Here is a 24,281-nt window from a genome sequence, read left to right on the forward strand (position 1 = left end):
CATTTTTTTGGAAAGTAAAAACCCTAGCTTTGTTGTGCTGCACCATGGAGGTCTGCAAATGAAAGCAAGAAGACCCTAATCTCTTTTAAAACCTACACAACTCAACCAATAACAACAAACAATGCCTTTTTCCAACTATAACCTCAGTGAAATTAACATGTTAATTCTACTCCTGTTAACTTTGATCTATGTCACTTTTTCTGACTGACCAAGAAACATAAATCAATGGATCGAAATTGGTAATTTGATAGATCCTATAAATGCTTGATTGTTTGGACAGAACGGCAAATGCTGGAAGCACCACATCAGATTTTGTCAAGTCATCAATTTAATGAAATTCATGAGTGCATTAAATGTTTTACAAACAATAGGGTGAAACAAAAAACTCAAGGGAAGGGCTTAAACTAATTCATTAAGCATATAGATATTATACAATACTTCCATTTATTCAGCTAAAACACCAATATCTAGTCTATTAGTCTTTTTTTTTTTTTTTTTTTTTTTTTTTGAAACTGCATATTTCTAAGGAAAGAATGGGAGCAGACATCAGGACCATTTTCTGTGGGGATTCTGAGTGTTCATATGAAGTCAGACATAATAGCAGTTCTGGTTTTTGGACCATTATGGATCCACATCCATGTATCAACCATGTTTTGAACATTTCTTTCGACATCGTTCTTTTTTTCTTCTTATTATTTATGTTCATTCATAAATCATCCTCGAGCAAGATGGTAGCCTTGCCACAGTCTCAACACTACAGGCTAGTATCAGTTTCTTCAGCCATTTTCAATAGTGGGTTGAGTTTGGCTTATCTGGGACTTGGGATATGGATAATACAAGAGAAATTGAGATCAGAACAGAGTTTCATACCTCAGCATGGGTGGCTAGTGGTTTTGTCCAAGGGATTCACATGGCTGTTTCTGGGTTAAACCATGAGTCTCGAGAGCAACAACAGCGAAAATTTGTTCGATTGTCGCTTTCTTGTTTGCAGCATTCCTCTGTAGTTCATCTCTGAGAGAAGCTATCACAGACAGTAGTATCAGTTAAAATTGTGTTGGATATTTTATCGTTTCCGGGAGCAAATCTACTTCTCTTCTGCAGGAAATGAACCTGAAACCAATATTGATGAACTCTATGCACCTTTACAAGGTGAAGAAGCAGAGGCCAGTGGTGAGATCCATGTGGATGATAATATCACTCCGTTTGCCAAAGCAGGATTCTTTAGTAGGATGTCATTCTGGTGGTTAAATCCATTACTGAAGACAGGTAAAGAGAAAATTCTCGAGGACAAAGATATTCCAAAGTTATGCAAGGAAGATCTAGCAGAGACATGTTGCTTCGTGTTCAAGGAGCAACTGAACAAACAGAAACAAAGAGACTCATTGAATACCCCATCAGTTTTGTCAACAATATTTTTCTGCCACTGGAAAGCTATTCTAGTATCGGGGTTCTTTGCATTGTAGAAGGTAGTCACAGTGTCTACTGGTCTTCTGTTTCTCAAAGCCTTCAGCCTACTCTTCCTTGCAAAATGCTTAGAATCACTATCGGAGAGGCAGTGGTATTTCCGGACAAGACTAATTGGTATCCCAGTAAGGTCTTTGCTCTCTGCAGCTATATATCAGACGCAACTATGACTCTCAAATGCTGCCAGGGAAAATCATTCTCCTGGCCAGATTATGAACTATGTCATAGTGGATGCTTATAAAATAGGCGAATTTCCATACTGGTTTCATCAGATATGGGCAACAAGCCTTCAGATATGTCTTGCATTACTTATTGTCTACAGTGCTGTAGGGCTCGCAACTGTTGCAGCCTTGACGGTTATAATATTAATGGTGCTAAGAAATTCTCCAGTGGCAAAATTACTACAGAAGAGCCTGACAAAGCTAATGGTGGCACAAGACAAGGGACTGAAAGCTATTTCCGAGGCACTTGCAAACATGAAAGTTTTGAAGTTGTATACTTGGGAGACACATTTTAAGAATGTTATAGAAAGCCCGAGGAAAGAAGAATTGAAGTGGTTATCAGCAGCTCTGACACAAAAAGGCTACTATCTAGTTTTATTTTGGTCATCTACTATCATAGTTTCAGCTGTTACTTTTTGGGCGTGCTACTTCCTCAGTATTCCTCTCTGTGTTAGTAATGTTTTCACATTTCTCGCAACTTTACGCCTTGTTCAGGAGCCTATTAGGTTGATCCCTAACGTTGGTGGAGAGTACATCGAAGCAAAAATTTCATTTACTAGGATTGTCAAGTTCCTCAAGGAACCTGAATTGCAGAAGAGACATTCTAAGCAAAATTTTCCTATGAAGGAACTCGAGCAGTCTATACTTGTCAATTCGACAAAAATCTCATGGGATGCTACTTCTTCAAAGGCTACCCTAACTGACATAAACTTTGTGGTTAAACATGGCGAGAAGGTTGTTATATGTGGGATGGTTGGCTCAGGTAAATCAACCCTTTTAGCCACAATTCTTGGAGAGGTTTCAAATATCAATGGCATAGTAAGTCCATAATTCTACTACTTATTTTCTTTTCTAAGCCATGGATTTTAGTATCCTCTCAGTTTTCACTTTAAAGCATCCTGTTGTCTAGAGATGGAAAGTTCCGTATCAACATCGAAATATTAGCAAAACAATAGCTTGCTAAATAGTTAACCACTTGCAGGAAATAAACTAAAAGTTAAACTGTTCCTAGGAAGCTATAGAAATATGGAGATTTTGTTTATAATTGAGAAGTCCATAGCTTCTAGATTTTTACTTTATTTACCGGTGTATTTTCTGTTTCATATTCCAGGTTCAAGTTAACGGACAGATTGCATATGTTTCTCAGACAGCATGGATACAGACTGGGACTGTACAGGAAAATATTCTCTTTTGGATCTGCCATGGATAGACATAGATACCAAGAAGTACTTGAAAAGCGTTCCCTAGTAAAGGACTTAGATATGTTTCCATTTGGTGATTGCACTGTAATAGGAAAACGAGGTGCTAATCTCAGTGGTGGGCAGAAGCAGCGGGTTCAACTTGCACGCGCATTATATCAAGATGCAGATATATATCTCTTGGATGATCCATTCAGCGCTGTTTATGCAACCAGTTTACTTAATGTAACGACAATCCTCATCTCACCAATTTATACTACAACCAAATTTGTTTTTAAGTTGAAAAACAAATGTTATGGTCAGGAATATGTCATGGGAGCTCTGGCAGGGAAGACAGTATTACTCGTGACTAACCAAGTTGACTTCCTTCCTGCATTTGATTCTATTTTGGTTAGCAATTTAACCATTACCATCTCCATTGTCCTTCTGCAACAGTAATTCTTTTATTTTTGACAGTATAGGAAACTTCCATTTCCTTTGCATGTGTTTCTAATAATTTGATACCTAAACCCGTGTCCAGAATCAGTTCTTCTAAGCAAAAATTTGAAAAGAAAATAATATCATTTTGTTGACAGTTGATGTCTGAAGGGAAAATCCTAGAAGCGGCTACCTATTATCAGTTGTTGGCTTCTAGTCAAGAATTTCAGAACCTTGTCAATGCTCACATTGGCACCGCAGGTTCCAAGAGAAACACTGACTACGTTTCTTCTCAAAGGCCTAAAACCACCAAAGAAGAGATTCAGAAAGTTTACACTCGGGAACAGTTGGACACAACAATAGGAGATCAGTTGATTAAGCAAGAGGAAAGAGAAACAGGAGATACCGGTCTTAAGCCTTACATACGGTATCTGAGACACAACAAGGGATTCTTGTACCTCTCCCTGGCAGTTATAGCCCACATTATATACATTGTTAGGCAATTTGCTCAAAATCTTTGTTTGGCTGCTGAGGTACAGGATCCTAGTACAAGCAGATTGACTATGGTCTTAATATACTCCGTTATTGGTTGTGGCATGACACTGTTCTTGCTCCTTGGATCTTTTTATCTGGTTGTTTTAGGCCTCAAGGCATCAAATTCTATTTTTTCCAAATTAATGACCTCTCTTTTTCGAGCTCCAATGTCTTTTTATGACTAAACACCTCTGGGAAGGATACTCAGTCGGGTAAGAACCTACAAAGTTTAACTTCAATTCAAATCATGATTCAGAGAATTCCATGACTTAATACTTCTATTATTATTATGTTTTTTTTTTTTTTTTTTTTTTTTTTTTACAGGTATCATCTGACCTGAGTATTGTGGACCTAGAACTGGCATTCAAATTAAGTTTGGGCATAGGGACAACCATGAACACATATTTTAGCTTTGGAATAATGAGTTTCCTTACCTGGCCAATCTTATTTGTCATAATACCCATGATTTATGTTACCATACTCATACAGGTAATACACCAATGCTAGTGGTTTAGTACTGCTCTTTAACAAGAATACTAATTGAAAAAGTAGAATGCATTTTCTCATCCTATGTGGACTTTTCAGATGCATTGCAATATATTTATTACAGGGTTACCACCAGCACGTCCAGCATACATTATTTAGATGACATACCTACACAACATACATTTGTTAGGGGCCATTTCTTGGTGAAATGTTTAAAGGCTGACAAGCATGAAGATGCGGGCTCGAGTTTTACAGAAGCCACTTTATACACAAGTACTGTTAAAAGTTAGGTCTATCTCTAGTCATTCTCTCCCGACATTCCACATAGGGGGGACCAGCACTGGGTAATGCTCATTTACCTATGGAGCATAATATTTTCTGCAAAACACTGGTTCATCAGGTGACTTGGCTAAAAAAAAAAAAAAAAAAACTATAATTAGATGGTTGTCTTTCTCAAAGATGTTCTCAGTTTAGTCACCAGATCTATATGTCTATAACAAATTTGCATAAATCCAAAGAAATATATGCCTTCTCCCTACGCCATAATAAAATATATCAATAAGCCATAGCAATATCCACCACATTCCTAACGCAATTGACAGATGTAGTGCAGGCAGCTCCAGCAACTTTGTATGTTTTCTTGTACTTCAGTCTTCCAAACATTTTATCTGTTTTGTCTTAACAAACGGAGATTCTATTTTGCTTCTGCAAATGAGTTGTTGAGAATTGAAGGCACAACAAAGTCTCTGGTTGCAAGCCACCAAGCTGAATCCATTACGGGAGTAATGACCATCAGAGCTTTCGGACAGGAAGAACGATTCTTTTCAGAAAATTTTGAGCATATTGATACAAATGCAAGTCCAAACTTCCATAATATTTCAGCAAATGAGTGGTTGATCCAGCGTTTGGAAATATTATGTGCAATTGTTCTCTCATCCTCGGCACTTGCCATGATTTTGCTTCCTTTTGAAGCTTCTCAATCGGGTTAGTGATCATTATCTTCGCCCGTACCAAATTTTCCTTAAAATTTCTGAGAGTTCTGTAATACTTGGACCTGCGTCAGTTCAAGTTTAAGGTTTAAACTATTTCTTCCAGTAAGTTATTTGAATCCAACTCCTTGAAAAGAGAACCATCAATCTGCCCTACACTACAAATCTGATCTTCATAATATGAAAATTCAAGGCTCTTAGTTATATTAATCGTGTCGTACTTCGCCTACTTCTCTTGTATAATACCTTGAACATCCAGAACTAACATTTTTTTTCAAAGAATTCATAATGCTCGTGGCTTCCTGATCATGCAGAAAACATCCAACTTGAGCCCTTATACTTTGCTACATGCAAAAATTAAATGAGCGGTTTAATTTAGTTTAAATGACACATAATCAAGCGTGGTTAAACTTGGTTATCAATGTTCTGGCAGGATATATTGGAATGGAGATATCCTATGGTCTCTCATTGAATTTATTCCTTGTATTTTCTGTCCAAACCCAGTGCATGCTGTCAAATTTGATTATATCTATAGAAAGGATAGAACAGTACATGCATATTCCTAGTGAAGCCCCTGAAATTATAGAAGGCAACCGACCCGCACTAAACTGGCCAGCTGTGGGAAAAGTGGAGATATGTGATTTGAAGGTAAACATGACATAAAGTAGAATATTTTCATTTCTTTGATAGTTTTTACAGTTTCATGATTTAGGGACTAATAAGTGAAAAATGACATAAGCAGGTTAGATATCGGCCTAATGCACCTCTAGTTCTTCAAGGGATCAGTTGCACATTTGAAGGTGGTCACAAAATTGGAATTGTTGGCAGGACCGGTAGTGGGAAGACAACTCTAATTAGTGCCTTGTTCCCCCTGGTAGAGCCTACAGAGGGAATGATCATTATAGATAACCTAAATATTTCTACAATTGGGCTTCATGATCTGAGATCTCATTTTGGAATAATTCCACAAGATCCAATTCTTTTTAGTGGATCCACAAGATACAACCTAGACCCCTTATCGGAGCATACTGATCAAGAAATATGGGAGGTAAGGTTTCTGAGTCCTATTAGAAATGATTAGGAATAGGATAAGAGTTTCAATCTTTCTGCTAATGATAAAACGCAAACTACCATGTCAAGTGGCTTTTTATATGTCCTTGAAATGTTAGACTAATAGTTGCTGATCAAATATACAATACAACTGTAGAAAAAATGGGAATACAATGTTAGAGACCCGCCTAATCTAAATGGTTGGATAGAAAGATGGGGAAAGTGAAGGAAATGAAAATTTTTAAGCAATTTAAGATTTGGATAGCAGGAGAAGGAATTTTTTTAGGGAAAATAATGTTTGTAACCAGCTTACTTCCCAATTTCCCATTGATTTTTCTTGCAATAAACAAGAAAAAAATTGTACTTTCCATTAAGAATAAACATATCAAGAAAATTTTATTTTGCGAAAGTTATGTGAATTTACAATTATATCCTTTAACAATTTTTTTTTTTTATTTTTTTTAAAAAAAACTGACAATTTTGTCCATTTCTTTTGGGAAAGGGGAAAGTTATGTGAATTTACAATTATATCCTTTACCAAAAAAAATTGAAAAAAAAATAAAATAAACCTTACAATTTTTTGTCCATTTATTTTATTTATCTAACATTAAAAAAAATTAATGCATAATTTTTTAAAAGAATGGTATAATGATTCCTATCACTTAAGTGCCCCAAAAAAAAAAAAAAAAAAATTTATTTAGATTTTCACATTGCTTGACTTGTTATTTCATTTGATATAGACATATAACAAAGGACAATTTAGGTAAACAATAATATTTTCTTGTAACTTTCATTATGCAAAGCATGAAATGGAAATCTTTTACAACTTTCCTGCTAAATTTTTATCTTACAAGAATACATGTTGGAAAACTAATTTTATTTTAGTCCACTTCACTTTCTGTTCCTTTCACTTTCCAATACCTTTTTCCTTCTAAGCAAAAGAAGCCTCAAGTAAATTGACAAAGAAAGTAGGAACATCAAGTAGTTATAAAGAAAACCAGGTGTCATCACATCAATAACAAAAAGATAAATGCCATCATATCACCAACTTCTTGATGCTTCTAATAAAATTTCTAACAATGTGTTGAAGGTACTTTAAAAGTGTCAGCTTCGAGAGGCTGTTCAAGAAAAAAAGGAGGGCTTGAACTCCTCAAGTAAGAATCAAAATCTGTCAGTTCAAGTTTCTTAACTAAAACTGTTATTGACAACCTGGACTATAGTTGTGCAAGACGGATCAAATTGGAGCATGGGACAAAGACAGTTAATTTGTTTGGGAAGAACATTATTGAAAAGAAGGAAAATATTAGTGCTTGATGAAGCCACTGCATCTATGGACAATGCAACAGACTCTAATATCCAGAAAACTATACGTACAGAATTTGCAGACTGCATTGTTACAACAGTGGCCCACAGAATACCAACCGTTATGGACTGCACAATGGTGCTTTCTATTAGTGATGGTGAGTTTTAAATCCTGAAGTCATGTACAATAAATAAATAAATAAAGTCTTATTTTATTTGTCCAAAGATTGCAGGACAATAAACTTGGTTTAACGTTTACAGGAAAGCTAGTGGAGTATGATGAGCCCTTGAAACTCATGAACAAGGAGGGCTCTCTTTTTGGGCAGCTGGTTAAAGAATATTGGTCTCATACTGGAAATGCAAGAGGGTGCTCCAAAGATTGACAGGGAACGCACAAGTTGCAATAGTTAATAGGGTTATCAATCTTCAAGGCATTGGAATGTTGTGGTATGCATAAAAAGGCTCTCCCTGCTGGGCACCCGGTACTGTGAAGTATCAATCAAATTAGTGTGTTTATTTGAAATTGTTAACTTTATACCAATCAGTTTTTGGCATAAATTATAATATATACTTCAAAGAAATCAAAATAAATCCTAAACTCACCCTTGGTTAGGGAAATTAGGAATCATAAGAGTTTTCCCTATATTTGTAGGCTGACATTTTGTCAGAGATAATGGTGGTGAAACAGGTCCTGGTGAACTAATCGAGCTGGTCGAGCCATTGAAGACCTTATGAATCTACAAAGCCTTGGTAATGGTAATGAGCACTATGCTGGGTATTGTTGGTGTGTGAAGTTTTCAAAAATTATGATATTCAAGTACCTTTGTGTTGGAAATTTTAATGTGAAATATCTTTTGTGGTAGTGAGCACTACATTTCCTAAAATTAAAATGCAATGTAATTATTAAAGTTTGACGGATTGGGTTGTACTTCGCAAATTTGTAATCGGATTGGTAATATGTTTTTTTTATTTATCTGCCAGCCATCTACCCAAATTTGACTCAAGGTGATAGCTAGGTCATACTCAAAATAGAAAATCTAAATAAAACTAAGCTAAAGAGCCAAAACACCTGATATAACCAATTCAAATCTCTTATCTGTTTAAACATTCCTCCATTTATTTTTAGATCAAACATATTTCCATCACCACAATAATAGCTTAAACCGTAGATAGATGCAAGTATACTTCCATCTATAATCGTACTGTGCTTTGAAATCAGATTGACTTGTATGAAATGTGAGCAATCTTATTAAACAATAGCAACAAATGTAACCAACAAATATATAGTTGTAAGAATTTAAGCCTTCCTATCTCAACAATGACCTCAATTTAGAGTGAGATTGCTTTAACTTTCAAGAGAAAAATATGCATGTATTGGGAGATTTCAAGATGAAGCAACAGTTTAAACTAACAGGAATGCATGCGTGTGTTTGTGTGTGTGTGTCTATGTGTGTGTGTGTGTCTATATTATATAAGAGGAAGGAGTTGAGGAAGATGAGTACCTGAAAGCCGTGGACGCCTTTGTGTCCACTGAGAGAGTGTGGTCGACTTTGTGTCCACGGAGAGATTGAGAGTGGTCGCCTTTGCGTCCCCAAATTTGACTTGGTGGCGTGTTTCATTCAAATCCCTCGCTTTTCCTTTTCCTTTTCCTTCCATTCAAATCCCTCGCCTCTGTGTCACAAAATTTTCTATTCCATGCCACTACCCCACCTTATAAAATTAAAATGTTACCGTTACTATTTATCCAAATATGATTAAATATTAATAATTGAACAATTTTTTATTTTAACTTATCCAAACATATTGATTTCTTCATTTTTAATTTTGGGTAGAATACACTAACACCCCTTGAGGTTTGACATAAGGACAGTTAGGTGAAAGTTAGCTCTTTTTGGAACAATGACACCCCTTGAAGGTTCAAAAATGGACAAAGGCAACCCATGCAACCAATTGGCAAAAAATATTGACTAAATTGCCCTTTGACTCTACAAGTTAATAAATTGGACTAATCTACCCCTCATGATCAATTTATGCATCTCTACCGAACTCGCTGCCGGCTCTCTCACCATCACATCACCGGCTATTTTGTCCTCCGGTCTTGGTCTCGGCATGGAGCCTCTCTGTTCACAAGCTTTCGGTGCCAAACGTCCAAACCTTCTCTCTCTACACCTGCATTGATAGAGGAGAAAAGAGAGACCTCCTCAACGAAAACCACCAACAAAACCCAGTCCCGCAGTTCAGACTTCAGATCCATCTTTCTTGCTCACCGTCGCCAGTTTAGAACCTTGCTCGTCGATCTCCTCCTTGCACACCCATCACTGGAATTGTGACCGCAGATCACCACACCATCATCGCCGATTCAGTTCGTCCACCTATTCGTTGACCCATCAGACACAGCTTCGCCGTCAACCACCGCGGATCTCTATCAGATAACACAACAGAGATTGGCTAATTAATTTATTTGCTAAATCAATTTATTTATTATAGTTTTAGTTTCTTCAAGCTAGGCATTTAAAGACTCAAATTCACACACATACGTGATTTTCTAACACTATTTTTAAATGGAAACAGAAGTATAATGTTGTGAAAATATCAAACCGTCACAATGCAGCTGCATTTCTGCCAAATTTTCACTTTGCTTCGCCTTTTAAACGCGTTAAACTCCTATGAATTTGGGAAATATTCAGAATTTTATACATGATGTATATACTCCTTTAGCAAACTCTACAATTAACAAAGGATTTGATCTAAATTCCTACCTGCTCTGCAAATTTCCTTTTGTGGTTATCTGCATATCTATGTTATCAAGCAGAGCCTAGAATCAGTGCCATTCAATTCTTCCACTTCTATGAATTACGACATTTATAAAGCCAATTGGATTTAGCACTGGTTTAAATTATTATCTTGACTAGAAGAAAATGAGAAAATTGTGCATGTTTTTAATTTGGTTTTGATAAATATTACATCTGCCGGTCATTATTCTGATCCTCCCAATGAGTTTCTGCTCGAAGCCAAGCTGCTGTCTACCAAAAACACAAAACACAGCTACCACCATAAAATAGTCATTTGTGAAAATAAGAAATACTGAAAAAATTTCAAGCCTTAGAATATATCTCATAAATAAATAAATATTTATTTATATATATATATATATATATATATAACTCACCCAAAATTCTTCATCGATTAGCCACAAAATTCCCGAACTCAATTATATTTTATTGAATGAACTCTTCTATTTTCTTCAGCTTTAACCCTCATTTTCTCTCTCTAAAACTATTCTCTCTCTCTATATCACTCTCTCAGCAATCCCTCACCCCTTTTCCCATTCAGGGGCAATTTCGTCCTTTTAACAGGTCTGTTCTTTTACCATAAATCTGAATTTAATATTAAAGGGCAATTTTGTCTTTTCATATGATTTAAGGCCTTGTTTGGATGGAATTTTTTTAAGGGGGTGTCATTGTCCCAAAAATAGCTAACTTTCACCTGAGTGTCTTTATGTCAAACCTCAGGGGGTGTTAGTGTACTTTACCCTTTAATTTTTATAATCATGAAACAAAAGTGTTACATTTAGTACTCATTAGATATGAAAATATAGTATTTCATCGTTCCTTAATTTCATTAAATTTTGACTCGAAACTAGTCTTTAACTTTTGATAATTGATAAATAAGTAAAATTGAGTTATGGATGAATACAATAAAATGTTTAAATTTACAATTATTTTTCTTTTTATCGTCATCTCAAATTTAAATTTGAATTTGAGATTAAGATCAAAACTGAATAATGGAGCTGAGTTCCACTTGTTTGCAGATTTTTTTATTATTATTATTTAAATGCAACCCTAGTTCTGAGCAAAGAATTACCATCTTACCAACAAAGACGAAAATACAATACACACACACGTATATTCCGTATATATCACAGTCCCCTTTTGTAGTATTATTGTGGAACTGCGTCGTTTGGCGAGGCATTGCTGCATACATAGGCGCCATAGGAATCATCGTCGTTGACGGTACCCTCTGGTCGATCGTTAAGGACACTACCCTTTCACCTCCTGGATGAGTCCGCCACTCCCAACTGTATCACCTTGACGTTATTTACCACCATATATATTCACCACCAACCCTCCACCCACCATTTCTGTACCCCTCTCTCTCTCTCACTCTTTAAACCTAATCCTCTCCAACCCCTCTCTCTCTCTCTCTCTCTCCCCTCCCCACCATGGACGCAGCCTCCCTCTCTCGCATAGGCCTCGCCGGCCTTGCCGTGATGGGCCAAAACCTAGCCCTTAACATCGCCGAAAAAGGCTTCCCCATCTCCGTCTACAACCGGACCATCTCCAAGGTCGATGAAACCCTAGATCGAGCCCACCGCGAAGGCAACCTCCCGTTGACCGGCCACTACACTCCACGCGACTTCGTCCTCTCTCTCCAAAAACCCAGATCGGTCATCATCCTCGTCAAGGCGGGCTCACCCGTCGACCAAACCATCGCCGCCCTATCCGAGCACATGGACGCCGGAGACACCATCATCGACGGCGGCAACGAGTGGTACGAAAACACCGAGAGACGGATCCTGGAGGTCGCCGATAAGGGTATTCTTTATCTCGGCATGGGCGTTTCCGGCGGCGAAGAGGGTGCTCGTCACGGACCTTCTTTGATGCCTGGAGGCTCGTACCAAGCTTATCAAAATATAGAAGATATAGTTCGGAAAGTGGCTGCCCAAGTCGAGGACGGTCCGTGTGTGACCTATATTGGCGAAGGAGGGTCTGGTAATTTCGTGAAGATGGTACACAATGGGATTGAGTATGGAGATATGCAATTGATTTCGGAAGCGTATGATGTTTTGCGCCACGTCGGAGGACTTTCTAATGCCGAATTGGCGGAGATTTTTGGGGAGTGGAACAATGGTGAGCTTGAGAGTTTCTTGATTGAAATCACTGCAGATATTTTCAGGGTCAAGGACGACCACGGCGATGGTGAATTGGTGGATAAGATTTTGGATAAGACGGGGATGAAGGGGACTGGGAAATGGACTGTCCAGCAGGCGGCGGAGTTGTCTGTGGCAGCTCCGACCATTGCAGCGTCATTGGATTGTAGGTACTTGAGTGGGCTGAAGGAGGAGCGAGTGGCGGCTGCGGAGGTGTTGAAGGAGGCAGGATTGAAGGAGGAGGTTGCTTCAGTGAAGAGTGGGATTGATAAGAAGAGATTGATTGATGATGTGAGGCAGGCATTGTATGCTTCCAAGATTTGTAGTTATGCTCAAGGAATGAACTTGTTGAGGGCCAAGAGTGTGGAGAAGGATTGGAATTTGAATTTTGGCGAATTAGCCAGGATTTGGAAAGGTGGGTGTATTATTAGAGCTGTGTTTCTGGACAGGATTAAGAAGGCATACCAGAGGAATCCGAATTTGGCGAGCTTGGTGGTGGATCCGGAGTTTGCTAGGGAAATGGTGCAGAGGCAGGCAGCGTGGAGGAGAGTTGTGGGGTTGGCAATTTCAGCCGGGATCAGTACTCCAGGAATGTGTGCCAGTCTTGCTTATTTCGATACATATAGGCGTGCCAGGCTTCCTGCAAACCTTGTTCAAGCTCAGAGGGACTTGTTCGGGGCTCATACGTATGAGAGGATTGATCACCCTGGATCATTTCATACCGAGTGGACGAAGCTTGCACGAAAGAGTAATGGTGTTGCTGCTTTCAAATGAGCTTTCTGTTGTTCTTTAACTCAATTGTTCCTTTTGAGGGTTATTGGTGTTTGTAGTTGAATTGTGATTGCATCTGTTGCCCAGGATTCCCTGCTTAGGCATTACCTTGCTGTAATTTTTGCCTTTTTTTCCCCTTATAATAAGTTGTGCATGCCTTTTGAGAAGTGCAGGTTTCAATTTTTTCAAATGATTTTTCATGCGAAGAAAAGTTTTTGCTTATCCTTGCTTCTTTTTCTGTCACATTTCTTGTGTATAATTATCATTCCCTTTTTACCTTTGATACATGTTAAACTTTGAAATTAGATCATATAAAAGGAAAGTTTCTTTCCTTTCCCCTTATTTGAAACTAATTTAGTTACAAGAAGCATATTTTAGATTTCTATGGATGACCAGAAAATTCAAATTTGTTCCTAGTTTTGGGAATACTTCAGTTTGGAGCTCTGTATTTTATTCTTCTTTCAAGATAGGGGAAAGGAATGGAATAATCAGTACAAATGAAATTGAGCATCTGATCCATGTTTATCTTTCAAATTTGGCTCTGTGTAGATGCATACTTTATCTTTAAGTTATTTTCTTCCCTTTTTTTTTTTACCCATTTATTATCATGCAAATAAATGTTGTGCAACGGATTTAGTACCAAAGAAATGCCCTTGAATATTTCTGTGATCGTTCCATGTACCTACTCTTTCCTCTATAGTAACCAGTCATTGTCTTGTTTACTTTTTGTGTTTGATTTTTGTTGATCACTGTTAATTTGCATGGTACAATACAAGATTCGTCATGTTACATTGATTTGAGAGTTTGCATCTTGGACTTAAAAGTGTGGGTCTAGTTGTTAAACATTGTCTAACCTTAACCCCCTGCTTTGCATTATTTTTGTTATTCTTGCATGTCTTGCAGTAAGATGAATCCTCTTTGTTATGTAGAGTCTTACTCTGGTACTTCACCCATTGAATTATAAATGTCACATAATAAGACGTTAAAGCCAGTTTTTTCAGTGAACTTGTATCTCACTAGGTTGTTTCATGCTTCCTTTGGTGGTTTCTTTCATGTGTTCATGGTAGCTTATTTTATATATTTATGGAAAGGCAGAGGCAAATCTATTGAATCCAAAAATGCATTCTTGAAAATGGTTTGGAGAGGTATCAGATTAGACAAACTGGTTCTTCAGTGGATAATGTGGAGGGGTAACGTAAAGTTACCATCTGTGATGTTGTCTTGGAAATCAGCTACATGGCTTCTGAGTTACAATTGATTGCTGCTACATGTAGGTCCTTGTTTTATTTGTTTGAGGATTTACTTCTTCCTCTTTTTGATTTGTTAGGTAATTACTTCCAAGTGTTCAAGTTTTCTTATTCATTGTTGCGCCCCACGCTTTTAAGTTTTTTATTGATTGCTGCTGCACGCTTTCTTTAAATATAATTTTGTTGTTCTGGATCTTTGTTGAACATTTGGCTAGCTTATTTTATATAGAGAGACTTTGGAGAGAGAATCATTTCTCTTGTATATACAGCAAAATTTGGGACTTGAAATTAGTACTATGTAAAGTTCATCATAGCCTTGTATAAGGCTTTGTCTTCTGGTTTTTAAAATGACAATCAGCTTGCTATGATAAATTTATGGTGTCCTTTTGCTCATTAATTTGAAGAATATATTTATTTTCAAATATTTATATACTGTATTTTAAAATGACAATAAAATATTTTCACACGTTGTTTGCACTTTCCGCTATAGTGATGTCTTTTGTCCTTCTGTTCATTAATTTGAAGTCTTTTCTCATTTTCAAATGTTCATATACACAGTTATTTAGACTTCTCTCTCTCACTGTGTATGTGTGTGAAAATGCAACTGCTTCATGATTATATGATCAGATATCATTTATATGAATGAAAATTGTTTGTGTTGCTATAAGTCACATACAAAATTTCAAAGTGACTCCAAACAAATCTTGCTGCTAAGATTCATTCTTTACATATGAAGTAAACACCTGTAACATCCCTTTAATTGACAGCCCTATCTCTCTCTCTCTCTCTCTAATGTTCCAAACTATAACCTGATAGTACCTTAGAGGGATTGTTTATTCTGAAAAAAAAATAAATATAAAAAGAACAATCAACAACAAACCGCCACTGCCAGAGACCAAAAAGGGAAATGGAAACATAAAAGAGCTATGGAACACTTAATCCTCAAGGACTGGATGAGTTCTTGTAACAGTTGCAGAAGGCATTTTAGTGGTACCAAGCCATATTGTTTCAAGAACCACGTCTTCATCAGCTTGTCTTTCCATTTCGTCGATTTTCTTCTCTTTCGAGAGCTTGACAAGTACCACCCCAACAATACTCACCACAACCACCCCAACAAATCCCATCATCATAAATCTAATCGCCCGCAAATCCCACGCCTTCTGCTTCTTCTTCTTCAATGGAGCAATGATCGCGAAATGACCCTCACTTCTACTGTAACATACATTTGGGGAACTCACATCGCTAAGATAAACTGTCCCGCTGCCATTAAAACCAGTACATGTTGTTCTTGTTGCAACCGGGACTGTAAAATTGGGGAAATGAATCGATAAGGCGTTGCCCATTGTGTCAATTCCGAGCTTACTGAAATCTTTATAGGTTGAATTTGGGGCAGTGTAAACCATGAAGCCAACCACAGAAGTTAACAGTGTGTAACCTGGCGCATTGTAGTAGTAAGAAGACCAGTTGCCCAAATCTTGGAAGACTAGAACAACTCTCCTCACATGAGGCATTGGGAGAGATCCTGGTGGGATGCGAAAATCGCCAACGTTACAACCACTACTCCACAAAGTCCTGCTTCGAAGCCGTACAACCGAAACTTCCATGCCTGATAGATTAGCAGGCAGTGTGACTTTTTGTAGAACACCAGTGTGAGATCGGTGTTGGATTAACGCGTTGAGAGCAAGATCCCGAAGGAGACCATCTAAATATTCACGGGCAAAATTATCATAGCTGTGGACTGATGAACTGAAGAACAAGTAGAGAACCAGCCAGATAGTACACCAGCTCCTGTTGGAACCCATCAGAGCCAATCTAAAGATCTGTTGATCAGTGCATGATATATGAAAGACCGTAACTAGAGTCGCAATTCTCTCTCTTCATATTCAATTGGATCTGGATACTACGCTATCATCTAATAGTTTGGTTCTGGAAATGCAAGTCTAATCACCTGATCAATTGGCAAGATTCTTGGAAATGGCTAAATTTTGGTTGATTAGGTGTTAAGAGTAGCAGAAATTGGTGATGACAAAAGGGTCATTGAAGAAGATGGGACATGGGACTATAGAAGACTTGCCTTGATTCAGTTGATTCTGTTCTACGAAGTTATGCAAATAATGGGTCCTACTTGAAAGGTGGAAAAGAAATAACTACATCTTTTAATCATAGGTTTCCACCATGGGGTAATGCAATCATATTGTTGGTGGTTGACAAATGATGAATCTTGCTCCATAGTATGCGGGGATTAACTCAGTGAATGGTGGACTGAAAAACGTTAAGATGATAGTGAACAGCCTAATTTTCTGTGATGCCAAACATCCGACTTCATGATTTGCAAACTGCTCAATGTGCCAAAGAGACGACACTATTGAGAAGGCAATTTTTTTTTCCCTGATACCAATAGGATTTTATTTCAATTCGAATTGATGCCAAGAACTTGGCCAAGAGGGTTCCACTCTAAACCGCAGGGATGGCTTTATCCACTTTTTGCACATAAACACGCACACACACAATATAAACCAGTTTTTGATTCAGATGGAAATGTGTAATATGAGGTACAAAGATGACATGCAAGTACATATATATATATATATATATATATATATATATATATATATATATATATATGTTATATACACAATGGCTTAATACAAAAGCATTCATTTCAAGTAGCTTAGGATCCCATCTGACCCCGAATCCCTACTATTAACCCTAATCATCGAGCCTGCAAGACAAATTGTACCTACTCCACATCCTGTCATCTAAGAACTAAGAGCAATGTTAAACAAAGAAACATAAATGAAAGCTCCGTGAGACAAGTCTTTGGAGAAGACTCATTGCCTGATGGTAAGCTCAGCCCTGAGATGGAGGATACCATTGATGAAATAAAGGCTATCCTCAGCCATGAAAGCAGTCCAAGGTATACCAAACAGGTTCCTATACCCAACAGCTTTTCCTCCAGTAAATGTGTAGTTTCCTTTATACTTGCTCGCATACTCTTCAGCCGGCTTTGACCTCGCTGCAAACTCATAGTCAACTGCAAAAGACACTGATCCCTTCTCTTGCATTCCTAGAAACAGCCCAAAGCAATGAAATGAGCTTTGTTGGTCCATGTTGCAGTGGGCAGACAGGAAAAACCCCTGCCCACCAAGATGGAAAGCCTGTGAGTAGACCCGGCCAGATGGAAACAGATGTGCACACTCCTCCCGTCTCAGGTCTAGGTACACAATACACTGCTGACGAGGCAGTTCAAACTCCACCACCTTAACTGGACGGTACTTGTATGACCGCTCTACAAACCGACGAAATGTGGCATTAGCCTCCTCTGCAGCAAGGGATCGCTGCCGATATGGTGCCTCGGCCTTAAAAAAAAGAGCCTCAAGGACAACCTTAGATGAAAGTTCAGGATCAAAGTCATTGCACGTTAGAACTTTCTTCAGTTTTCTGCAAGTCATGTATGGGAAACGGATAAGACGACCAAGACGTGAGCCTAGGACTTCTCGCCGTTCCTCCAGTTTTGGGTAATGACTGCGGGCCCACTTTAGCACAAAATCATAAACAGCATCCTCTGAAGCCACCTGTAGATCATCACTGGATAGTACCGCTTCAATTCCGGCTAAAGGCAAGTTCAATACCTCCTCTTGGAACCTGGAAAGAAACAGAGAATCATATTCATATCTCAATCAATGAACTCTAAGAAAAAAGACCAAATGATTCAGTGGTTCTGAGAAAAAAGACCAAATAAAGTCCATTTAACAACAAATTTGAATGGAGGTAAAGATATAGAGAGGAAAAAAGAAATCAATTCCCCAGTGCTGGTTCCCATTAATAAGGTTATTGGGAGCACGGACTTGGCACAAACCTAACATTTTGCACAATGTGGTGACCTTCAAAGTCAAACTTGGATTCTCATGATTGTAGCACATGCACCAAGCAATGGCTTCTAAAGAATGGAGGTAAAAACCTAAAACAAATACGTAGTGTGTGTGTGTGTGTGTGTATATATATATATATATATTTTAAAACGACTGGGGATAAGATTACCATTGAAAAAGATATAATGGATTATCAAAAAAAAGGAATGATAGGAACATGACATAAAGAGAGAAAACAGTGAATTATACAAGGCACGATGATTCAAAGAGGAAAAAAAAGAAATTGCTTATTCAGAAAAGAAACCATTTCCAGGAGTATTCATTTCCTCTCTTTGTTACTTCTGAAGCCAAATATTTAACTAGATCAAAAATGAAATTGACTGGATCTATGTGAAGTAGAAGAGCTCACTTAGTTATGTCCTTGTAACGTGCAGCAAGAAACTGCTTCGCCGCATCTGTCAGTGGCTGAACTGCATCAGCCATTAAAACACTATAAGGGAGATCCAAATAGAGCAAGGCAGACTCGCAAGTCATTGGCAAGTTTCGCAATAACCGGCTGCAGTATCTCATGCATGAAGCAACTTCGAACTTGTCCGCAGCCATCAGCACATCCAGCAAAGCAGAAGGCGTGGTTGTTGATAAAGTGTTACTATACATAAAATTCAGGAGTTCCATGAGGGCAGCTTCTTCTGATGACCAAAAAAAGAAGGGAAAAAAAAAGAAAAGGGAAAGAAGTGTTGTAAGGATCATGTTGAGCACTCAAAATTTTCCTAAAAGGAACAAAGGGGGAAAAAAAAAAAGGGGAAGATAATTATGATAAAAGAGTAGAACTATAAATGGGTTCAAGTAACAAACTAGGCCATGTTAGTGACCAAATGAAAGTGAGGCAATTTTTATATGAAATGAACCAACTATTTCCATTGACACCAATGATTACCAGAGGCATGGATTCGTAGAGTTACATGTCGCTGCTCTGACTCCCTCATCCCATTCGAAAACAGCTACAAGAAGAGGCCCAATATCAACTTATTTAGCAAGCCATTAAGCCAAGTTAAAAAAAAAACAGCACAAACAAGATTACAGTAGTCTTCACCTTGTAAAAAAATGGACTCTTTGCTGCCAGAATTGGAGAGCTAATGTGTATAGTCTTGACTCGAAGAACTGTTGAACAGTCCATACTCCACGATGGATCAGTGCTCTGAACAGCTTCATCACCTACAAAAAGTGTCTAATAAACTTGAAATCTGTACCGCACAACCAGCTAATATCATGAAAATTATATTCAACCCATGGCTGACCAAATGCAACCTATCCTGACAGCATTTTTAACTTCAAAACTCGAGTGTAAAATATCATATCTGAAGTTTTATTGCAACAAACAACAGAATTTAGTTTATTGGAATCAAATTTATGTTAGAGACAGAAAGACTTGATTATTGTTATTGTTATTATGTTTGTTACCATCATCATCATCACTATTATCATTATTATAATAGATTTCCTAGTGGGAGAGGGGAGTCGTACCAAGTTAAATTGACATGTCAAAGATCAAACAAAAAAGAAAATGCATACCAACTTGATTCATATTCATTCCCACAACTGAGGGTGATTCCTCTATCATTGCAACAACTTCCTCATCTTGATTTTCATAGACAACACCATCCTCTGTGTCCGGCATGTTACAGCTCAAAATCTGCTCATCATGGTGCAAGAGCATATCTACAGCTAAGGATAAAAGAGAAATTATAGCCCAAGTCAATAAATTAGAAATTGACATGAAAGTTAAACTTCATAGGGTAAAGTGCAAAAAAACCCCTTGAACTATGTTAGAAACTTAGACTTTACAAATGACCCCCTTGAAGTATATTTTGTGTATAATACCCCTTGAACTATCACATTTTGTTGCAAAATGCCCCAATGCCTTAAATGACCATAATGCCCTTTCCTATTGAATTACACTTAATCTATTTTTCTTATTGAAATAAATTTGTACTAATTTGATGACATATTCTCAATTAAATTTGCATAAATTTACCTTTAATTTTTAAAATTAATTGTTTAATTAAAATTTTAAGCAGAAATTTTTTTTAAAAAAAATTAATTAATTTCTTAATTTTTCATGAATATATTGCATGAAAAAGAAGGTATTTTTATTTAAGTAAATTGTAAATTTTTCACGAATATATTGCATGAAAAGGGTAATTTTCTACTGTAAACAAGTTTATACGAGGATAATAAGTTTTATTATAATTAGAAAGGTTTTAATAATAAGTTAATCAATTTAGAAAATGGTAGTTACAAATCTTTTTTTTTTTTTTTTTTTCCATTTTTTTATGATAAATTGATACTAATAATAAAATTAAGGTAAATATTATAATTAACATTTAGATAAGAGAAAAGATAATAAAAATAATTTAATAAGAAATGACAAATTTAATGAGAAATGGTAAAATAGTATGTGTTTGTCCTTCATGACAACAAATCAATAGTCCAGGGGGCAATTTTTAGTTCAGGCGGTTATTTGCAACAGAGCAGTGGTTCAATGGTTTTTTTTGCACTTTAACCATCTTTATATGATATGTGATGCTTGTCAGAAGGTAAACCTAAATGTATTCATGCGACAAAAATATTTCAAAAACATAAAAATAAGAACTGTTTAAATGCATAGATGAAGCAGAATAACTGGCAATTCTGATAACCTTCCAATCTATAAGACAATGAAGGGCATAAAAGTTGGAACTAACAAATTTTTAAAAATGGGCTTTTATAATGTTTTTCAACAAATTTCATCCGCACCAATTTCCACATGAACATTAGTCCCTTCTCAACTTCAGCAGCCTATTCAAACACCCACCCCACTCCAAAAAAACAAAAACAAAAAAAAAAAAAAGAAAAAAGAAAAAAGAAAAGAAAAAAAGAGCACCATCCGTGTCACAACCTTGAGGTGTGAGCACTGAATCAGCAAAAACACAAATCCAACGCCAAAGGGCATATCTACCATATCATCACTCCATGCCTAATCTATCAAATTCAAGTTGCAAGCACTGCAACGCCTAAAACATAGTGGGGGCCATATATAAACCAATTTCAAGTACACTCATCTCAATACAAAGCTTCACAACAAACCAATAACCTGTCAAGACTCCGACTTTGTCAGCAAATATCAAAATTCCCATTGAATTCACAGTTCGTGTCACCAATGTTCAATATAAATAATAAACAACCAGCAAATCGAGCACCCATCAAATTCGGTAATTGACATACAAACAATTATATATAATGATCATCACCAGTTAATTAAAAAGAAAATGCACATAATATAGCATATATATACAAATATATAAATTGCAAAGTTACCAGTTTCTTTCTTGATTTCCTCTCTCCTTCGCTTCCGATTTCGGGCCCAGTCGGCGATAGTGTTACAACCTCCGTCGCCGTCTGATTTAGTATCGGGCAAATCAGCCACAACCTCGATTTTCAGAACCCGATCAGAGAAGTTGCTGTCGTTGAAAGCGAAGGCGAAATCCGAATCAGAACCCGACTCACATCGCCCACTGCCAGGAGAGAAGTCCGAATCCATGGTTGTTTGAGGATCGAACAGGTCTACGTTCAAATGTTTCATCAACAAAAAAACGAAATGGGGGAGAGAGCAAGTTGCGAAACCTAATCGTTTGAAGAGCGCTATTGACGAGGAACGAATCTCAAGAAAGACTAAGCAGTAGTTGAAACTGCAAGAGACCCATACGACGAATCGAAACAAACTGGAAGCAGCGTGAGAGCAATCGAAAAAGCCCTAGAATTTGGGACTAATTGTTTGGAGTCTTTCGACTATGCAAAAAGAATACACACTCCATACATATTACACGTGGGCTCCATAACTACCTGTTAGTTGGTTCCTTGGTTTGTAGGGTGTTTAGGTATTTTTTGATTTATTTCTTAAAAAATTATAATAAAAATAGTAAATATAAATAATCACGAGAACATAAATTAATGGAATGTTAAAAAATAATCACGAGAGATTATCTTTTGATTCCTAAACTGCCCTCTACACTCTTTGCGAAGGCAACCGCCGAAAAAGGCTTCCCATCTCCGTCTACAATTGGACCATCTCCAAGGTCAATGAAACCCTAGATCGAGCCCACCGCGAAGGCAACCTCCCCTTGACCAGCCACTACATTCCATGTGACTTTGTCCGCTCTTTCCAAAAACCCAGATCGGTTATCATCCTCGTCAAGGTTGGCTCACCCAGATCGGTTGCATTTGTAGAGAGAGAAGGTGACGAAAACGAAAAGACTGGAGAGAGAAACCAAGATGAAGGAAGAGGACCCAAACGACTTAACACTCCTCGACGCCGCCGCCGACCACGAAGGACCTTCCGGTGATGCCGATGGCGGCGATGTAGTGCTAGAACACCGTGGCAACGGAGACGGGACTGGTGGCGGCAATACTAGTAAAGCCCACCGCGGTTCTGAGTCGACTCATGAGCAAGTTCAGGGTGAGGAATTAGAGCTTGATCGCCCGAGGAATACCCGAGCGGTCCGGCAAGTCTCGCCGCCTACGGTATCTCGATCCTTGCGTGAAGCGCAAGCCCTTTACTGGTAACCACCGCCATGACCAATTCAATCTTTCACTTTCACTTTTTAGTGTAAAGATTATGTATATGTGTCTGTTGATCGGTCTATAGTATTCAGTTCTGATTTTTTATTTCAAATCTAAGGGTTTTTGTGGATTTCGTTTTCCGACTGTTCTAGTATTTTTTTTTTTTTTTCTTGATTCAAGATTTAATGGTTCTCTCTGTGTTTAGTAGTTGGATTAGTTGAGTTTAGTTGGCATTAACTTTGTGTTTTGTTGAATGCGGTAATCTAATTCTTTGTTGGTTGATCTCTGATTGTAAATCTTCCACATTTTTATTTTCCGTTCTTCCAATGTTCATATAACTCCTGTATCTCTCTGCACACTTGTGGTTTGTTTTTTGTTTCATTTTAAACTTTATTTTATGAGGATTTGTTTGATCATTCAATTGAAATTGAACTTCTCAGATGTAAAAATTCAAAAAATGTAACATTATTTGTTACTTGTATGGTAGCTACTGTTTTCCAATGGATTCATTTGGATGATATATTTTTAGGGGCCCAAATCCCTGCTGTGAGTTACCTTGCAGTCCCCTGCTGTGAGCTGATGAAAAGCCTTAGTTTGATCACGTGTGCTTCAGTTTGTAATATGTCTGTGGACTCCACTAAAATGGTGCAAAACGCATTATTATGTTAAATCTGCCTTCCGTTAAACATCCATCTCTGAAAAAGCCCAAAAGAGCCGGCTCTACAAATTAATTGAGCTGTCTCCAAAAAATTGGGTTGAGCCGTCTCCACATTTCTTCTTGAGCCAGCTGTCCATTATTTTTTTTTTCTTTCATTTTTATATTTTTTTGTTTGGCAAGGAACCGGCTCTAAAAATTCTGAGAGCCGGCTCCATATTTATTATGAGCCGGCTCAACAACTTAGAGCCGGCTCCATTGAACTTCAAGAGCCGGCTCCATTAAATCCTAAGAGCTGTTAAATTTAGGTGTGAAATTAGTTTGGTAAAAGTGTGAAATTAGTTTGTTAGAACTGTGTGAATAGCTTATTTTGATGGTGAAGGTGATCAGTGTCCCTACTTATTAAACTTTACAATGTATTTTTTCTCATAAATATGACATAATAACATGTGAAATGTGTAATTGCCGCATACATGAGAAGACAAAATATTTGGATAACACATTGGTATCTAATGAAGCCAACTCAATTTAAAAAAAACAATTAT

The 24,281-nt window shown here is 37.3% G+C and overlaps 3 protein-coding genes and 1 pseudogene across 4 annotated transcripts; 2 read left to right on the top strand and 2 right to left on the bottom strand.

Annotated features, from left to right (window-relative positions):
• Nucleotides 1–518: 518 nt before the first annotated feature.
• LOC132309904 (ABC transporter C family member 10-like) lies at nt 519–6,586 on the top strand (annotated as a pseudogene).
• A 5,043-nt stretch (nt 6,587–11,629) lies between these two features.
• Nucleotides 11,630–13,530, top strand: LOC132308246 (6-phosphogluconate dehydrogenase, decarboxylating 1, chloroplastic). Its single transcript, XM_059806269.1, has one exon. The coding sequence runs from the start codon at nt 11,885–11,887 to the stop codon at nt 13,364–13,366; it is 1,482 nt and encodes a 493-aa protein (XP_059662252.1). The 5' UTR covers nt 11,630–11,884; the 3' UTR covers nt 13,367–13,530.
• A 1,615-nt stretch (nt 13,531–15,145) lies between these two features.
• On the bottom strand, nt 15,146–16,772 carry LOC132308247 (uncharacterized). Its single transcript, XM_059806270.1, has one exon. The coding sequence runs from the start codon at nt 16,410–16,412 to the stop codon at nt 15,546–15,548; it is 867 nt and encodes a 288-aa protein (XP_059662253.1). The 5' UTR covers nt 16,413–16,772; the 3' UTR covers nt 15,146–15,545.
• A 341-nt stretch (nt 16,773–17,113) lies between these two features.
• LOC132308245 (BTB/POZ domain-containing protein POB1-like) lies at nt 17,114–23,192 on the bottom strand. 2 transcript variants are annotated; one of them, XM_059806268.1, is made up of 6 exons: nt 21,840–23,192; nt 20,055–20,201; nt 19,576–19,697; nt 19,420–19,483; nt 18,892–19,171; nt 17,114–18,255 (listed from the first exon to the last, which is right to left on the bottom strand). In XM_059806268.1, the coding sequence occupies exons 1-6, from the start codon at nt 22,102–22,104 to the stop codon at nt 17,442–17,444; spliced, it is 1,692 nt and encodes a 563-aa protein (XP_059662251.1). In that variant the 5' UTR covers nt 22,105–23,192; the 3' UTR covers nt 17,114–17,441. The 2 variants fall into 2 exon arrangements, with proteins under 2 accessions (XP_059662251.1, XP_059662250.1); XM_059806267.1 differs by having other exon boundaries at nt 20,055–20,207; nt 21,840–23,187.
• Nucleotides 23,193–24,281: the final 1,089 nt, after the last annotated feature.

The sequence above is a fragment of the Cornus florida genome, unplaced genomic scaffold (genome assembly GCF_030987335.1).
Source record: "Cornus florida cultivar Cherokee Brave unplaced genomic scaffold, ASM3098733v1 CherokeeBrave_3.0.0_Hap2_Chr05, whole genome shotgun sequence".
Lineage (NCBI taxonomy): Eukaryota > Viridiplantae > Streptophyta > Magnoliopsida > Cornales > Cornaceae > Cornus > Cornus florida.